Consider the following 18,421-nt stretch of genomic DNA (forward strand, 5'->3'; position numbering starts at 1 on the left):
GGGGTGCAGAGAGATTAAAAAGTCTGTCTATACCCCGGCCCAACTGGTCCTGCGGGGGGCAGCTCCCAATTCATGCCCCCCAACCTGGAAACGGGGCAGTGCATCTGTTCCAGGGGTCACCTGGCTGCTGCCCCCCACATGCTGGAAAATGGATGCATGGGGGCACCCCAGGAAAAGGGCACCCCAGAAGGGGCCAGACAGCTGCTTTTCGAAGTCCGGCTCAGGCTGACGGGAGCAGGCGGGGGGCACGGGCCTGAGATCACCCTGCAGACCTTGCCCCTCCCTGCCCTCTGCCACACCCCGGGGTGCCCAGAAACAAACCCGACGGGGCCCAGTTTCACATATCGACTTGTCTCGAGCTCAGCGTGGCGTTCACGGCTTGGAGGACGGGGGGACAGAACAGAGCACGGAGCGGGGAAATCCAGAGGGGAGGGGGAAAAAAAGAAAAGAAAAAGAAACCCTGCTATAAAAGAGGCTTTGTGTTGCAGCGGTTGGTTCTCATTTAGCCCCTGGAAAAGGCAAACGCTTATGAAATCCAAGGGAGAAGGGACGCCAGAATAGGAGTGAAATGCATGCTGTCAGGGGCTAGGCACCAGATAACGCCGCACTGGGGAGCGCGTGGATGGAGGCTCTGGGCAGGCAGAAAGCGGCTTTTGCCTTTCGAGAGAAGGAAAGGCAGATAAACAGACCCCGGAGAGGCAGGGGTCGGGTGCTGAGGTATAGTCAGGACCAGCCAAGGGAGCAAGGCAGGGGCAGAGTGAAGTTTTGAGGCAACACAGAAGCAGAAAGAGGAGTGGAAACCCCCCCCGGATTAGCAGGGTCAGCTGCACCGCCCCAGTCCATGGATGCTCAGGACCACCCTCCAGCACCCCATTGCTGGGACGTGGCATGCACTGAGCTGCAGTGTGGGCAGCCGGCCCGTTCAGGCCCAGAGCTGGGGTAGGGATACCCCGCACCCCTGCAAATCCCCGGGAGGTGGGCAGTGGGTGACACCAGGCTGAGGGCACAGGCGACGGGGACCTACCAGGGCGCCCTCCAGGGCGAAGACGACGGCGGGGCCGGTGCGCTCCAGGGGCTCCATGCGTCGGCGCCAGCGACGGCGACGGAAAGCGTCCGTCTTGCGGTACTTCAGGTGGAACCGCCAGCCGAAAAGCGAGGCGTATTCCCAGCCCTCACCCTCCAGCTCTTCCTGCTTATGCTATAGAGGGAGGAAGAGGATTGGCATGCAAGGAAGGGATCCTGCCACCCATTTCCCAGATCCCCACCTTCCTCCATCTCAATGATAAGCAACAGCTGAGCTCATCATTCAGCTGCAGAGACTTTCGGAGGTCCCCACTGCATTAGAAACGTTGATATCCATGGTTTGCTCTAGCTCACAACTTTGGGATGGCTCAGGTCAAGCTAAAACATGCAATCCTGTTTTTGGGGAGAAAGAGATGCAACAAACATCACCTCGTGTGGGCATGAGTGCAATTAGGAGCGTAAAGGTAGAGGTTTAAGCCAATAAGTACAAGGAAATCTCTCTGAAAGCATGCTGATGCATCGAAGTAGATATATTAATAAAAGGTCAGGGTGTGGAGAGAGTTGTCGGACACTCCTTCCAGACTGCAGAGGTGATATGCTGCCCCGCGGACCCTGCGGGCTGTCTGATGAAAACCCTCTGGGACAGACCACCCGCTTAGCGAGGTAACTTGCTCGTTGCTTGTTAATGCAATGTGTTTCAGAGTCACAGGCAGCGAGGGTGGAAGGGAGCTCAGGAGGGCACATCTAGTGCAACCCCTGCTCCAAGCAGCACCAGCCCCAACTACATCACCCCTACCCAGGCTTTGTCTAGCCAGGTTTAAAACACCTCCAAGGATGGAGACTGCACCACCTCTCTGGGGAGCCTGGTCCACCTCTTCACCACCCTCCTCGTGAGAAATTTTTTCCTAATATCCAACCTCAACTTCCCTTGCTGCAGCCTGAGCCCATTGCTCCTTGTTCTCTCTGAATAAATGCACTTTCTAGAGTGGAGCTCCTGTCTCTCCTTGCACGTCTCAACCCTGACTGGCCCGAAGCACGGCTGTCCAGGTGGCAAGGGGCAGCTGCTTCTGCACCCTCCTCTCTTCACTGCACTGATCCCTCCAGGGTGACACCTCCCACCCCAGAACAGGTTGCAACTGGGCAGGTTTCTCCTGGTCCCATTCACCACTGGTGCTGGGATGGGCTCCCTTCACTGCACCCTGCGTGGTAGCTCTTTAGCACTGCCCTTTGCCCACCAAACTGGGCACTGAGTTCATCTACCCTGCGCCACTGTCAAGCCACTCACCCTACAGCCTGCCAGGCAGCGCCAGCCCCTTTCTGCCCTGGGAATCGTTGCACCCCACGCTGAAAAGCGGCTGCCTCTGGGGTGGAACGAGGCCACTGTTTTCAGTAGCAATCTCTGCCTTTTTGTTAGATGCAGTGCACAGCACCTGGTGCTTTGGTCCCGGTGTCTACTACACTGCAGCAATTCTTTAAAACCCCAGAGCAATCCCCCATAGGAACGCAGGGCCTGAAAGAAAGACGGCTGCGTCCACCTGCTCCTGCAGGCAGACTGGAGCAGCCAGGAAGCATTGCACCCGGGGGCTGACGCACCCAGGATGCCAAGGTAAACTCCCTGATGCTTCACTGTCTTGCACAGCTCCTGGCATATCGCTGTGGGGAGTGGAAGTAAAGCTTCCCGACTATCCGAGCAGCAGGATGATGGTTGTAGCTGCCCAGGGAGCCTGTGTGGAGTCTCTGTCCCTGTGCCTGGCACAGGGTGGACAGGCATCTGTTTGGGATGGGGTAGGAGCATGGGCATCTCGGGGCGCTTCCCAGGCTATCAAAGACCCAAGACTTGCTTGGACTCATTAAGCACCTTGGATAAAGCATGGGAACATCCTAACTTCCCAGTCCAAAGTTTCGTGGATCCCAGCTAAACTCCTTAGGGAGGGACCTCCCACTCGCTGCGAGCCCCAGAGCTGTCCTTGGGGCCTGGCTACCATCACGGACTTGAACTAGGACAGAAGCTGGCAGAAGAGGCTGGGAGCAGCCCAAACTCAGAGGAGAGACAGCTCCTCCGATGGGGAGCTTGCAGGCCAAGGAAGCTCGGGGCTGAGCTTCCCTGAGCAGCTCGTGGGGAACTAAAGGTAAAGACAAGACAGAGCTGGGAGCTTCCACCAGTCCTCAGCTTGTTAGCAAATGCTCGTGAAGGGGGGAAGGGGTGCCTGCTGTATCGCGACGGCCCAGGATCTGGCACCCTGTGCAGCCCAGCCCCTAGGAAGCTCCTGGGGCAATCACAGAAGGATAAAATCATAGACCAGGAGAGTAGGAAGAGACCTCAGGAGGTCACATCTAGTCCAACCCCCTGTACAAGGTGTGCTAGTTGCAAGGTGAAGAGGAAACCAGGATGCTCTGGGAGCCTTAGGCTGACCTGCCAAGGTCAAGGTCACATTCGTGAGCCAAGGGTGACACCTAGAGGCCGCTGGGGAGGTGGCAGGGTTTGAGAATGGGTCCAGGAACGGGGGGCTCGGCCCGAGGCGGAGCATCAGGCTCTGCACTGGGTATGGGGTTAGGGTTAGGGTTAGGGTTAGGGGGGCCCCCAGTGCACTAATCATGGCCTGGAACAACAGCGACAGCCCCTGGACCGCAGGGTGCAAACTGGGGAGCTTTGGGCTTGGAGCTGCCCTGACCCAACAGCAGCCGATGCCCGTTGTACCATGGGCTGAAGCATAACATTGCAGAAAATGAGGGTTGGAAGGGACCTTACATCTAGTGCAACCCCCTGCTCCAAGCAGGCCCAGCCCCACCCCCATCATCCCAGCCGAGGCTTTGTCTAGCCGGGTCTTCAACACCTGCAAGGATGGAGGCTGCACCACCTCTCTCATGAGAAAGTTCTTCCTAATATCCAACTTAAACCTCCCTTGGTAGGAATAACACCCGTGCAGAAGCTTGTGTGTCTGCGTGTGCATACGTGCATGCACATTTGCGTATGCACATGCTTACGTTGGCAAGTGTGCACATGTGTGTAAGTGTATGTTTGTGTGTGCACAGGCCTGTGTGTGTTTTCACAAAGGTGAGCGTGCATGCGTGTGCGCACGGATGGGGATGAGGGGGAGCAGCAAGAGCTCCCAGGGTCCTGACAAGCTGACAAAGCAGGGGCAGCAGCTCTCCCCTTGTACCCTGCCAGGTCTTCCCCACCAGACGGGCCAGAGCCGTGCACCCTCGACAACTAGCCCAGCCCTCACTTCCTTACCGAGCTTGCACACCACGGTGGCAGTCAGCACCAGCCAGAGTTGCACTGGGGACTCTTGGCCGGCTGGAAGCTGGCACCTGTCCTCCCATGTGGTTCAGCTATGATTGACCAGGGATGGATTTAAAGGGCTGGGGGACAGAGGAAGGAGTCCCCCCATGATCCACGAATGGTTGTTTGGGCTCAGCCTGGGCTTCAAAGACCAACCTCCTGTACTCTCCAGCCTGTCTGCACCAATAGAGGTGCTGCACTGCGGGGTGGGGAATGGCCTAGCATCCTTGTCCCCATGTTACAGACGGGGAAACTGAGGCATGAGTGATGCAGTGACTTGCTCAAGGCACCGTACCTTTTTCAACGCCTCCGTCTGCATGAGGTCTCTCCGGCGGAGCCGCACCCAGCGCCGGCGCCGGTTGGTGTGGTACATCTTCTCCGCCGGCACCCAGGACTTGGGCTTGCAGTCGGGGGGGATGGTGATGCCGTACTCCCAGCCTGGCAGCGAGAGACAGAGAGAGAGAGAGCCGTGTTGGGGGGTAGGGGCACCCACAACGGTCTCTGGCTGCAAGGTCATCGATGACACCGTTGTGAAAACCAGGTTTAGTGACTGATATATTTTGTTTCTGATAACGATGACCGTATCCTGGAATGCTCCTAATGAGTGTGCGATGCTTCCCCTGCACGGATAACAGCCTACAACAGCTGCCAGGGTCAACTCGTCTGCAGCTGAGCCCGTTTCACCTCCCTAACACCCTTCCCAAAGACTCGTCTCCCTTGCTTTCTTGCTAGGGTACCTGGTGGGGGGGTTATTGCAGGGTGCTTGGGCTGGGGTGCGCGGCAGGGGCTGGACGGAGGGTACCTACAGGCAAACGTTTGATTTGTGGATGACTGAGATCATAGGGAAGTGGGTGCAGGGACCCTGGGGATCCTGCCTGGTCTGAGGGCTTTGGAGATCTGGGAGATCCCTCCATGCAGTGGGTTGTCCACTAGCTCCAGCACCACGACCTGCCCATCAGATCATCATCCCAGCCTCACTCATCCCTGGTCCATCCATCCCCTCCTGGTCCCCAAGGTCATTGCTGCTGTGCTCCATGCCCCTCTGGTGAAGAAATCCCAGGTGTGGGCTGCATGAGAGGTAATATTGGCTCCCCGGTCTAGCAGCCCCGGTGCTGCTACCAGCCACGGAGTTGGACTTGGGGTAGACGAAGCCAGAATAGGTCATAAGTCTGCAAAGTTTGGAGGAACTCGCATCACTCTCAGCTGCCTTTGAGCCTCCAGCTTGAATGGCCACGTCCCCATTAACAGCGGGGCAGGCTGGAGCAGGGAAGCCATACAGCCCTGGAGGGGAAAGTGCCCCGGTGGGGCAGCCGTACAGCCTGGGACGTCCGGTGCGGGGGTACCTCTTTCGTCCACGGCTCTGTTGAGGTCCGTGTCCCACTCTGAGTCCTCCCACTTCCACCCCGGGGGGCACTCGATCTCGTCCTTCGGCAGCACCTTCTCTCCGTTCTGCAAACACAGGGGGGGTTTAGGACACGACGCCTGGCTCAGCCCCGACCTCTTTCAGGGCTGGTGACAGAGGCAGGCTCAGCCCTTCCCGAAATCTAGCCCCTCTGTGGCAAAGCCATTTCAGTCGAGGGCAGGGCGTACCGTATTTCCCCATATACCACGTGCCCCTAAATAAGCCATGTGCCTTGTTTTTTTGGAAGGTGAGACGTAGAAAGATTTTTCCAGAGCTGGCTTTTTCCATGAGGACAGGAGAGGACACAACCCCGTGTTAACCATTTCACACCTGCTCTCACATTGGCACCAGTTTTCAGCAAGTTTGATCCCATCGCAAGGACGTGGGGACATGTAGTACTGCGGTGGGTGCCAACCTCTACGTCTCAATGCAGCGAAGGTTGGGCAAAGAAAAGCAGTTTCCCTGTTTGCAATGCATGCCCCAGCAGGCTGATTTTGGGGGGAATGCTCTATATGTATATGAGTAAATACAGTGTGTCTTGCCTTGCCCCTAGCACTGCTCCAGCTTTCCTGGTGCTGTCACCCGCCAGCCCTTTGGAGCACACGGCTACGAACAGCTTGGGACAGACCCTCCCTTTCATAGCACAATGTCACCGAATCATAAAATCACAGACAAGGAGGGTGTAAAGGGAGCTCAGGGGGTCACATCTAGTGCAACCCCCTGCTCCAAGCAGGACCAGCCCCAACTACATCATCCCAGCCAAGGCTTGGTCTAGCCAGGTCTTAACTTCCAAGGATGGAGACTGCACCGCCTCTCTTGGTAACCTGTCCCAGTGCTTCACCACCCTCCTCGGGAGAAAGTTTTTCCTAATATCCAACCTCAACTTTCCTTTCTGCAACTTGAGCCCATTGCTCCTTCTGTCATCTGCCCCCACTAAGACCAGCCCAGCTCCATCCTCTTTGCAGCCCCCCTGCAGGGAGGTGAAGGCTGCTATTCAATCCCCCTCGGTCTGCTCTTCTGCAGACTCAATCAGCCCATTTCCCTCAGCCTCTCCTCACCAGTCCTGTCCCCCAGTCCCCAACCATTTTTATTGCTAATTCTCCAATGTGTCCACATCCCTTCAGTAGTGGGGGTCCACAAATGGACACCGGACTCCAGATGTGGCCTCCCCAGTGCTGAATAGAGGGAAGCACCACTGCCCTCCATCTGCGGGCAAAGTCCTTCCCTAATGCTTTGCAAACAGAGACACAGCAGTAGCTCCTCTGTTCAGGGGATGCTACAAGCAGCGTGCAGAGCAGCAATTCATGTCCCAACCGAGGCTGCAATCCCGCTCCAAACCTCCTGCACAGACCTGCCCCGCCCCGTCCAGACTGGGGCGCGCTGAGAATTTGCAAACAAATCGGTCGACCTGTTTACGAGCTGCAGCCCCTCGTCGTGACCCCGCTGTGAGAGGCTTCGGTGTGTCTGGGCTTTTTTTTTTTTTTTTCCCTCCCCCAAATCCCTCAGAGCAAATAAATTCCTGGAGCCTGAGATGTGAAAACAAACTCGTTTGCGGGAGAGTCCAGGGCTCTGCCGCGCAGGGTCTGTTTGTGGGAGCTACTTTATTGGCTCGATTGGTGATGACTGTTTCTATTCATGGGGCTGGGGGCTGCTGTATCACCATCATTGACACGGAGGGCTGGAAGGGACCTCAGGGGGGCACATCTAGTGCAACCCCCTGCTCGAAGCAGGACCAGCCCCAACTACATCATCCCAGACCTCCAGGGTATTGCAGTCATTGAATCAGAGATAATGAGGGCTGGAAGGGAGGTCAGGGGGTCACATCTAGTGCAACCCCCTGCTCCAAGCAGCCCCAACTCCATCATCCCAGACAAGGCTTTGTCCACCCAGGGCTTAAACACCTCCAAGGATGGAGATTGTGTAGGGAGGGTCTGATGCCATAAGGCAGAGGGTACCCGTCCGTGAAAAAGCCCTCACCACATCTGTGTAGGCTTCTGCCATGTGGATCCACTGGCCACCGGGAAGGCGGACTTGATTCTCAAACACTTCCTCCACGAAGCTCATGTGACCGGCGTCCGTGTCGTAAAGGAGCCTGCAGCCAGGGAGGGAAGGGAAAAGGGGTGAGTGCTCCCATCCTTGGTCTTACACCTGTTTGCCTGCCACCCAGCTGGCTGTCCCAAAAGTGGGGATGCACCCAGGGAACTTCAAGCCGATGCCTGGAAAAGACCATTGGGTCGTGGAGCGCTGCAACGACAGACAAAGCAGGCGTAAGCCCAAACAGTTGTGCTTTGCTGGCTATCCAGGTATTTCAAGGGGATCCTCTGCTCACTTCCTATTGCATATGTCAGTCCGTGGCTGCCATGTTCTACCCCAGAAGTGGCCGCATTGCTGTGGCAGGACACAAGCTGCAGGCCGCTGGGCTGCAGACAAACCCAGGCCTGTGGGTCCTTGCAGGGAGCAGATCCACCTGCCTCCAAGCCAGCATGGAGCTCCCCTGCAGCTCTGGGGTGGCTGCCTTGCTGCAGGCCCAGCCCTCCCAGTACACCCATGTTGACCCTGCCCTCCTTTACTGGGCTTGCACTGGAGACCACTGGTGCGTTAGACAGTGAGCTCCTTGGGCCAGGCACCATCTGGGCTTTCTGGGCTTGTACAGCACTGAGCACATTAGCATCCTAGCCTGTTTCGTAGTTTCATAGTTTCTAGGGTCGGAAGGGACCTGGGCAGCTCATCTAGTCCGACCCCCTGTGATGGGCACTATGGCAGTATTGCAGTCCTATGAACTAATACAAGGAAATAACACCTGCAATTGAGGAAAGAGATGGGGCTAAAACTCTCACCTCCCTGAGTGGCAGGATATTGGCTGCCAAGTTAAGCTGGGATGATGCAGTTGGGGCTGGTCCTGTTTCGAGCAGGGGGTTGGCCTGGGTGAGACCTCCTGAGGTCCCATATAACACCCGACTGCCCCAGGGGAAGCAGGGGGGCCACGGCAGCCAACGTCCTGCTTGTGTAAAAGGTTAATAGATGCTCAAGAGATCCCAGGCAGAGGCCGTGCCCCTGCTACGGAAGAAGGCAAAAGAGGACTCAACCCACCACCGATCCCCCCCAAATGTGTCCAAGTCACCACGGACCACTGGGCTGACCCAGCGTGGCCCTGCTGATGTGCCTGGGGGGGTGATGCTATCCCCAGTGGTCCCTCTCAACCCCCCCAATCCCACCTGCCATCGACTCACGTCTTCTCCGGGCTGATGAACCAGTCCCCGGCCCAGGCCCAGCCGGCAGAGGGGCGGAAACTGTCCTTGGGCAGCTTGATCTTGCCGGTGACGTCCGTGTACTTGGGGTAGGTCAGGCCGGTCGTGCCCCAGTTCCCGACCAGCGCCAGCTTGGTCTGGTTCTCGTACTGAAAATCAGAGAGGCGAGGCCATGTTGCTCATCAGGCTAATGAGGCGGGACAGATGCTAAGGGATTTGCAGCATATTCAGTGCAGCAAGGGCAAGGGAAAGGCGATGCATCCTTTCCCTTCCAAAGAGACCACTGCAGAGCAGGGACGGCTGGATGGGTTCCCTAAGAGGGCTGGGTGGAGAAACCTGCTGTATCGAAGAGCCAGACACTGATTTTGGCTGCTGGGTGGCACAGCAGAGATTGCACTGATGGCAGATCCCAGAGCTCAGGCTCTTTTACCATCCCTCGCAGCCAGCTTCATTGCATCCCAATAGAAACCACCGTCTTTGCAGCAGGCTCCCACCCCTCCGTTCCTCCCGGGGCACGGTCCTCCCCGGAAACGTGGCGCTTTCGAAGGGAAGAGGGGCAGGACACGGGGACTCACGGTTTCGGCAAAGACGGAGAGCCGCCCCTCGGCGTATGGGTTGAACTCCTTCTCGTCCACAGACATCCCGAACCAGAGCTGGACCCGCACCTGGGCGGGGATGCGGATGCCCATCACCTCCTCCTGTGGGTACTGCAGAGGAAAAGGACCCTGGTTAGTAGGTCCAGGGCAGTGGGTGCCCAGGGGTGACAGGTCTGCTGGAAGTGATGCCTCATGCAGGCACTGTGCAAGGAAGTGGGACCAAAACCTGGTGCATGGAGCCACAGTGCCTCAGGTGGAGGGGGTGCTGAGCACTTCAGTGCCTGCACCACCCAGGCACCCTGAGGTGCACACCAGAACAAGACAACCCCTGTACACAACTATGCCTGGCTAAGTGATGTGCCCAAGGTCATTCAGCCAGCTAGAAGCAGGACTGCCGAGACCCAGCGACTGTCAGACTGCACTCTCGTGAGCCACACACACCGATTCCCCCTAGAAGGAGCCCGGGAGGGGATGCAGAGACAGTCAGTGCCATTTATCTCCTGGCCTAAATTGTAGTATCCTAGAAAAGTGGGGCTGGAAGGGCCCTGCAGAGGTCACATCTAGTCCAACCCCCTGCCTGAAGCCCTGTCCAAACCACACATGCATAATCTAACCTCTACATCATTCACCCCTGACCCAGCACCAGGCCCCACACCTGAACCTGCCCCGGGGCAAGCAGGGGGACCGCGGCAGCCAACGTCCTGCTGCTGCAAAGGTTGTTCATAGATGCTCAGGAGAGCCCAGGTCGAGGCCGTGCCCCTGCTGCAAAGAAAGGCAACCCCCACCCCCAGTCTGCAGCAATCTGACCATGGGGTAAAATCCCTTCTGGTGCTCAGACAGGATGATTAGTCTGACCCGGAGGGAGAGGCAAGACCCTCTGGATTTAAGCCCCATCAAAGTCGAGAGACTTCGACCAAAAATGGAGAAATGATCAGGGAGATGTTTCGTCTCTCCCAGCTGTCCCACAGGGGCCCGGGGCGATGCTAGTTTTCCAGCCAGAGCTGATGTGCAGAAAAACCGACGTGCTTTGTTCTTCCTTTCCTGCCAGCTGGGTTGTCTTCTAGACCTACTCCAGCAGGGATTGCGGCAGAGCCCAAACGGGTAGGGATGGGGAGGAGGAGGCAGTGAATTCCTGATGCAAGAAGCTCTCTGACTCTGGCCAAGGGGCTGCAATCCCTTCCCTGGAGCTTGTGGACAGGCACTGCTGGGGATGATCTGGGCACAGCAATATCTGGGCTCGGCTATGGGGATTTCACAGGCTGTGGGCAAAGCCACAAGCAGTTGAGAGCCCTTCCCTCCTGCACACCCCAGACAGGAGCCGGCCCCGTCCAACCTGTGCTTTGCCTACGGAGCTGTTTTGTTTCTCCTTTTACAGGTTTCCCTGCTTTTACGATGCTTTTTGTCTCTGAGGGGGGAAAATGTATTTAAAGCAAGCACATGTGCACACATATGCACACACACATACATATGTGCATGCACATGAACCCACATACGTATGTGCACACATGCGCACACCCCTGTGGACACATGCACACACATGTCTGCATGCACAGGCACACAGACACATGCACATGTATGCAGGCACATGCATTCACACGTGTTCATGCATGCACATCCACATGGGTGCATACGCTGCACATATGTATACATGCACACATAAACACATGAGTGTGCACCCGTGCACCTGCATGTGCACATGCATGAGCACATGAATGCACACATATAAAAAGATGCACATGCCCCTCTCGCTCTCTTTTAAAGTAAAAGTCCAACCTACTTTCAAGAAGATGGTCTGGAGTTTCCCGCAGTTCTTGCCACAGCAGCTGGCGCTGCTCCTGGAGAAAAGCACCTCGTGGGCTGGCACCCGGGCGTAAGCCACGCGCCGGTCCCCACGCAGCATCCAGATCACGATGTCTGGCAGGCTGTTTTGCGGCTGCAAAACAAGGGTGAAAGCAGTGGTCACCGGTGCATCCCCTCCCTGCGGCCAGCAAGCAACTCAGGCAGAGAAGGGAGCTGGGAAAAGGGACACGGGGGAGGCAGGGACCGCGTCAGAGCTCACCGCACAGCAAGCGGCACCCAGCCCACTGGAAAGCGCACCGAAAACAGAGCTGGGAAAGACCCAGGATTGCTATTATTATGTTACAGGGGAATTTAAAAGCTCCGGCTGAGCACGGGGCAATGCTCTGCCCAACCACCTCTACCCATAGCCCCCTGAGCTACATAGCATACAGACCAAAGGGACTGAACAGGCACTGGGCAGGAAGGGAAAACTGAGGCAGAGAAACAACAGACTTGCACCCAGAGCTAGGAACACAGCCTGAGTGTGAACCCAGGGCCTGACATGCTGCCTTGTTAAGTTGTTCCACCTTCAGCACCTCCCCAGAGCCAGCTGCTTCAGGCCTTGGGAAAGGCAGCACTTGATGAGACCTCAGTCGGACAGAGGAAGGGAGACGGAGATGGAGACCCCAGCCCAGAGTCTGCAACCGCTCCCCTAAGGCAGGAATCAGACAATTTAAATACCCCCCTCATAGGCCCTGCAAAGAAACCCAAGAAATCAGCTGCACTGGGTGAAGAAGAACAACTTTTAGCTTGTTTTAAACTCCCTCCCTGCTAATTCCCACAGGAGATAGTAAACCCCATCTTCTTTTTCCGTGCCTCAATTATTTTACAGGCTCTCATCGCATCCCCTCCTCCGTCCTTTCTGCTGTAAGCTGAAAAATCCTCACCTGCGTAGCCCAGGAGCTTGGAATAAAAACGATTCCCAGGTCTTGGGCTGGCTTTTAGCACAGGGACGGCTTTCACCTGATCTGCGCTAGGCTGCCCGTATCACGCACAAAGCTGTCTTAATGAAACACCCCGTCGAACAGTGCCATGCCAATGTGCCAAACAGGTCTTCCCCAATGAGTGTCTGAGTAAAACTAGCACCCTCTTTCCTCCGGCCTGGCTTCCAGCACCGCTTTTGGGTGTTGAATCAACTGCCTTTATGCACTTGGGAAGATCTGATGCTTTCTGAGCTTGTTTGTGCAGGGGAAGGGATCAGGAGAGCTCCCGGTGCGGATACGGATAGGGAACAAGGGCATCCATATGGATTGCATCACTGGAATACTTTAATTTCCTTATTCCCTACCTTATTCTGCAATAGCTTCCCTGTGGGGACAAGCTCTCTTATCTCCAAAGCCGGTCAGTGATGGGGGCACTAGCCTGGAGTCTACCTGGAGACTTTCCTAAGCCTCAGCAAAAAGGATCTGAGCAGCCTTTATCGGCGCTGAAAGGGTTTGCTGCTCCAGCGATGCAGGACAGGTCCGTGCTGAACAAACTGGGGTGCTCTGAACTCGGACTGGCTCCCCCAGGGTACGGTAAGAGTGAGGACAAGTGAACAGCACTAGGAAAAGCCTGGGTTTTAATCCAAGCTGCTAACCCGAGCTAAAAACCAAGCTGTCTTCACTAAGTTTGTTAACTCAAGTTTGCCACGGGCTGTTTCCAAGCTCCCTTTCCCAAAGCCCAGCCAAACTATGGAGCCAGGGTTTGCTCACTGGAGGGTCCCCAAGGATCACCCCTATCTCCAAGCAATGACCTGCAGGTATCCAGCCAGTTTTCCACGCAACGGGACCTGCTTTCTCTTAAAGACATGCTGCCAGCAGGTACTGGACATCCGGGGAGGATCCAAGGGGGTGCATGGTGCAGTCGCACCCCTCCTTTGATTGCTGCTCCACCTAAACTTGAAAACCAACTGCCTGGGAGAGGCAGTGGCATTTCTATTCAGGCAGCGCCGAGGGAGTCGATTGACTTTATGGCCCTCTATTATCTCCCTGATTCCTGCTAATCTCTCTCCACTGCAGGTGTGAACCACCCTCTCTCCCTTTTAACGGTCTTGATGTTTCACTGTTCAAACGATCCTTTCTTCTGCAGGGTTGCTGCCTGTTAGCCCTTCCTAATCAAGTGTCTCTTCTATTTCCCAGCCCTGCGAGCTGTTTTTAGGTCTAGCTAAAAACCTTCCCTCAGGTAGGATCATATTAACTCAGGTGCAGAAATGACTGACAGTGAAGTATTGAAGGCACTGGAAAGATGCTTAAAAAGGCTAGATTTTGTTAGAGACAGCATTTAACTATGCTGGTGACAGGACTAACGACACCAGAACTTTCGACTGTTTTGACTGCTTTTTGCCTGCTTTGTTGTGGGGGGGTTTTTTTTAACTTAATATATAATCTACCAAATCAGCGCACGTTCAAATAGTTATATTAGTTTTTGCTCTGATCGTAAACTGAATAATATAATGCTAGGCCCTTAGCATATTAGCAAAGCTTCTAGTTTCTCTTTAACTGGAGAAAACTGTGTGTTGTGTTATATGTGATCATGATGCACCTCGCTGCTTCAGCCCATCTTCCATCCCTCTCTCTCAGCTCAGCCACAGGCCAAGTCTCAGCAGCTGTCAGTTTTGGAAAGGGCTGGGGGTAAATTTGGGAAGGAGTTGCCTGCAGATAGGAAGACGAGCCAGTCGCAGCATCCCCCGGGGTGGTGGGGAAGCGCTACGCCTCCCATCCTCACCTCCTCAGCCATGGCTTTCAGTCTCAGCAGCCAGTCCTCGGCCTGCTCAAGGACGGTCTGGAGGTCCGTGTCCTCATGCTTCAGCTTCAGAGCCGCCTGCACGATCTGATTCAGGTTGGTGCTGCGGAAGCGGTAGGCGTACTGGTCCAGGTGGGTGCAGGCTGGCTTCCCCATGACGTCGGTGAGGGGCTGGCTGCACAGGGGGGAGGAAGACAGAGAGAGGGGCTGGTGTGAGCTGCACAGGTGGACAATCTGTATTAGGTGGGATGTTGCTTTTTTCCCTCTCGCACGGCATGCACCTTTCCCCCCGACCCAAAATTCAGCAGCTGGGAATTGGAGTGCGCACTATCAGCGAGGAAATACGGTAAGGGTTGTTTCTGAGGCAGTGCCGCAGCGCTGTGCATGGGACTCCCTGTGCATGGCCCCTGCAAAACCCCTGCTACAGGAGCTGCTATGCACTGACTTACTGCCACTTACCAGGGCTTCTTTTTCTTCCTTCTGCCTTTCAAAAACCAGGGCTGTGCCTTATTTGAGGCATGCATGTTGCACGTGAGAAAATACAGTAGTTTGCGAGGTGTTAACAAACCAGCAGACTCCCTGGTTCGTGCACACAGCACAGGAGAAGAGGGACCGGGACCCAGGAGTCCTCCGCCTGCTCCCATCACACTTCCTATAGCACTGCATGCTAGCTTCGGGATATGGCAGGAGTGAGAAAAACACGAGCAGTGCAATTCTGGATCACACCAAGGGTGCCTCGCGCCCGGCCTCCAGAGGCAGCTGTAGGTGCTTTAGGAGGAGAATATAGGACCGGGGCCTGCCTAGAGCTACCCAGGGGCACAGAAAGCATGTGGGTGATTGTGGACACACTGGACAGAGTCCAGCGGAGGGTGACAAAAATGGTTGTGGGGCTGAGGGACACGACTGGCGAGGAGAGGATGAGGGAAATGGGCTGATTGAGTCTGCAGAAGAGAAGACCGAGGGGGATTGAATCGCAGCCTTCACCTCCCTGCAGGGGGGCTGCAAAGTGGGCTGTCCTCAGTGAAGGGAGGTGCTGGAAGGAGCAATGGGCTCAAGCTGCAGCAAGGGAAGTTGAGGTTGGATATTAGGAAAAACTTTCTCCCGAGGAGGGTGGTGAAGCACTGGAACAGGCTCCCCAGAGAGGTGGTGGCGTCTCCATTTATAGAGACCCGGCTAGACCAAGCCTTGGCTGGGATGATGTAGTTGGGGCTAGTCCTGCTTGGAGCAGGAGGTTGGACCTCCTGAGCTCGTTCCAGCCCTCATTGTCTGCGATGCTACGATCTTAATTAGCGAGTAGTAAAAGCTCATTGCATCAATACAGCCCATAGAAAATGAGAACCTGCTGCAGAGCCAGAAAAGAAAGATGAGCTGCAATGTCCCGTTCCCTCGGCCAGATAGCGAGGAGACCTGCAAAAGGATCCAGCCCAAGGCGGATACGCTTTAACCGTTCCTCCTGCCTGCGCTATCTGAGTCACGGGGCGCACGCACACCATAAATCCTGACGCTTCACGTTGTGGCCCCGGCTGCCCAGAACCAAAGGTGCTAATTTTTTCCACGCTGGCGCCGTCACGTGCAAACGTTCCCCAAAGCAGCGGCGCACAACGTGGCTGAGATCTGGGGCCTCGTTGCACCTATGACGCTGCCTGGCTCGATCAGCTCGATGTTTCTTGTCAAGTGATCTCATTTGAAAATAATTCCCGCTTCTCCCCTACAACCCTTTACATCATGTGGCCTGGTGCTTTGGAGTTTCTTCAATTAAGAAGACTTATGGGGATAGTTTTTAATTCAGGTTTTTTCCCATTCTTAAAATGTCCTGTTTTCCTTCCCTAGCGCCACAAATCATTTGGAGGGTTCGTTAGCTTTGCATGCGTATCGCTGTGCTTGAGGACCGTTGTTGCACAAGCCAAGTCAAGCAGTCGAAGGCTAGGAAATGCCACGATGCCAGTGGCCCCTGCAAACGCACCTCGCCCCCCATGTCCACAGGTGTCGGGACACAGTTTTTAATTGCACGACCACACGCTATTTTTCTCCGCCAGGCTCCTGCTTCATGCAGCGCACAGAGGGCAGCTTTTTGCTTTCTCGGTTGTTCAGGAGAAAGCAAACCCGTGCACTCTCTGCTCGGAGGACAGGATTCAGTTCAGCCTGGGTTTTTTGAGGGCGCTTCCTAAGGGGGAAACTGAGGCACAGGGAGATTTAAGGTCAAAAGTGTCCGCTGGTTCCAGGTACCTGCTTTGAGGTGCTGATTTTGCAGAGCACGCAGCAATATAAAGCACCTTGTATAATCCAAGCCCATTTCCTATTGACTTCAGCTGTGGCTGCGAGTGTTCAGCTCTTCTGCAAAACAGCCCCCCAGGGTCTCAAGTCAGGCACCCAGAAAATGAGACCTAGAAAAACAGCGACCATCTCAGCAAAGGCAGGGTAGGTTTGCACCTTACAGACTAACTAAATCAGGGTGTACGGCATGAGCTTTTAGAGGCAGCAGGCTTACTTCAGTAGATGATGCTTCATTAGCATCTGATGAAGCAAGCCTGCTGCTTGCAACACATCTCTGATTTAGTTAGTCGTGGAGGTGCACATTGACCTGCTTTCTGCCTGACTTCAGACGAAGCCTGCTAATGACCTCTCATCTCTGCAAAGTCTGGCTTCAGGGACTTGCTTGGCATCTCATAAGAAGTCCAGCATAGAGCAGAAATAACCCCTGGGCAGCACTCGGCTTCCTACCCATACTATTTGTATAAGTGGAAAGCTTAGCTACCTATCCCAACCATGCAGCTGGTCCAATAAAAGATACCACCCCCAAAAATCCTTGCCTCTCACCTAATTCCTGAACCCTCACGGCTACAACATCGCTCTAACTCTACCAACCTGGATAACATCCTTTTAATGAAGTGAATTTGGGTGTCATTTCCTAGGTTTAAAAACAAAAGCTAATGGGGAAAAAAAAGCCCATTATGTCCTCCTCATGGACCCCGCTCTGGGTCACCAGGATCAGAGCCTTTAGAGGACCGGGACGTGTTGCCAGTGGGTTGCACAGATATTTGCTGCAGGCAAATGAAATGACATTGCTGGCCCAAGAACAAATGAGTATAAATCAGCCGTGACCACGTGCACTCCTGATCATTTGGAAAGAGGCTCCCAACGGGAGCAAAAGAGCCAAGAAACCAAATGGGTTATAAGATGAAGCTCAATCTGTTCATGAAAGCGCTCCCATGGCCTACCGCTTACGATAGCAGGGGCTGGACACAACGGCATCCCGGGCTGCGCCAACTATCAAAGCATATTGCAAAGTCGTCCTTTCTTCAAGGCCTTTGCAAATGCAGGGTGCAGCTTTCGAGTTGTCTGCATGGGATCCTTCAGTCTGGAGACGAGAAGACTGACACGGGGCAGGGAGGGCTCGAGAGCAGCCTTCAAATCCCAGACGGGCTGTTAATAAAGAGGGTGGTGATGGACTGATGCCCCCAGGAGACAGGCCAAGAAGGAACGGGCCAAACTTGCAATGAAGGAGATTTAGGTTGGATTAAAGGAAGAATTTTCTTGCTCTGGGGCTGGTTCAGAGGCTGTGGCATCCCCGTGGCTGGAAGTGCTGAACAGCAAGTTGGACACGCGCACTTAGCCGGGCTGATTCGGAGAGGGGTGATCCTGCCCCGAGTCCAGGGTCGAGGGCCCTTCTTTTCTATGATTTTAGCTAGTCCATCCTGTGGGTGGTCAGATCTGATCTGCTCTCAAAGCAGCCACACAAAGCTAGCTTTTCTCCTAGCAGATAAAGGCACGAGCTCCGCTGGATGGGGTTGAAGCTAAGCAACCACGGGCTAAGAAAGGCAGCGTCGGCAGTCCCTCGATGTGAGGATAACAAGCTTCCGGTAAACCGGGGAGTCGTTGCTGAGTCCATGGATGACTTAGGAGGCCACGGCATAGTCTTCGACAGCTAAGAAAAGCACACACTTCAACCATGAGACGAACTAGCTGCTGGGCCATCCAAGAGGAGGGATGAGTGACTTTTCCATCGCTGGAAGTCTTCAATCCAAGTGGGATTTGTGCCGCAGAGATCCCAGTATCCGGGCACACGGCGGGAATTGCAAAGGCAAGCTGCTTGGGGGGTCACTTGTGATGGGCAGCACTGGGGCCTTTTGGTCTTTAAGAAAAACAATCTCAGAGGTGATTAATCTGGATGGGAAGGCGCTCAGCCAGTGCACGATGCCCGGCTTGCCAGCACGGAGCAAATCCAAATGCAACATACGTCCCCCGATGTCCCGATGCCGATTGCTCCCGGAGACGCAGAAGCCATTGATTGCAGGAGCTCGGGGCA

At 55.2% G+C, this 18,421-nt stretch overlaps 1 protein-coding gene across 6 annotated transcripts in view; it reads right to left on the reverse strand.

The window, feature by feature from the left end:
- Window positions 1-18,421, reverse strand: part of DYSF (dysferlin) — a 198,223-nt gene that overhangs the window by 107,157 nt on the left and 72,645 nt on the right. For all 6 annotated transcript variants that reach the window (XM_025213299.1, XM_025213297.1, XM_025213301.1 and 3 more), the window contains 8 exons: window positions 14,098-14,290; window positions 11,330-11,485; window positions 9,532-9,663; window positions 8,939-9,105; window positions 7,686-7,800; window positions 5,650-5,755; window positions 4,602-4,744; window positions 1,025-1,198 (listed from right to left, as the gene is read on the reverse strand). In XM_025213299.1, coding sequence (XP_025069084.1) covers window positions 1,025-1,198; window positions 4,602-4,744; window positions 5,650-5,755; window positions 7,686-7,800; window positions 8,939-9,105; window positions 9,532-9,663; window positions 11,330-11,485; window positions 14,098-14,290 — 1,186 coding nt within the window. The remainder of the gene's footprint in view (window positions 1-1,024; window positions 1,199-4,601; window positions 4,745-5,649; window positions 5,756-7,685; window positions 7,801-8,938; window positions 9,106-9,531; window positions 9,664-11,329; window positions 11,486-14,097; window positions 14,291-18,421) is intronic.

Source organism: Alligator sinensis, unplaced genomic scaffold, assembly GCF_000455745.1.
Source record: "Alligator sinensis unplaced genomic scaffold, ASM45574v1 scaffold1408_1, whole genome shotgun sequence".
Taxonomy (NCBI): Eukaryota; Metazoa; Chordata; order Crocodylia; family Alligatoridae; genus Alligator; species Alligator sinensis.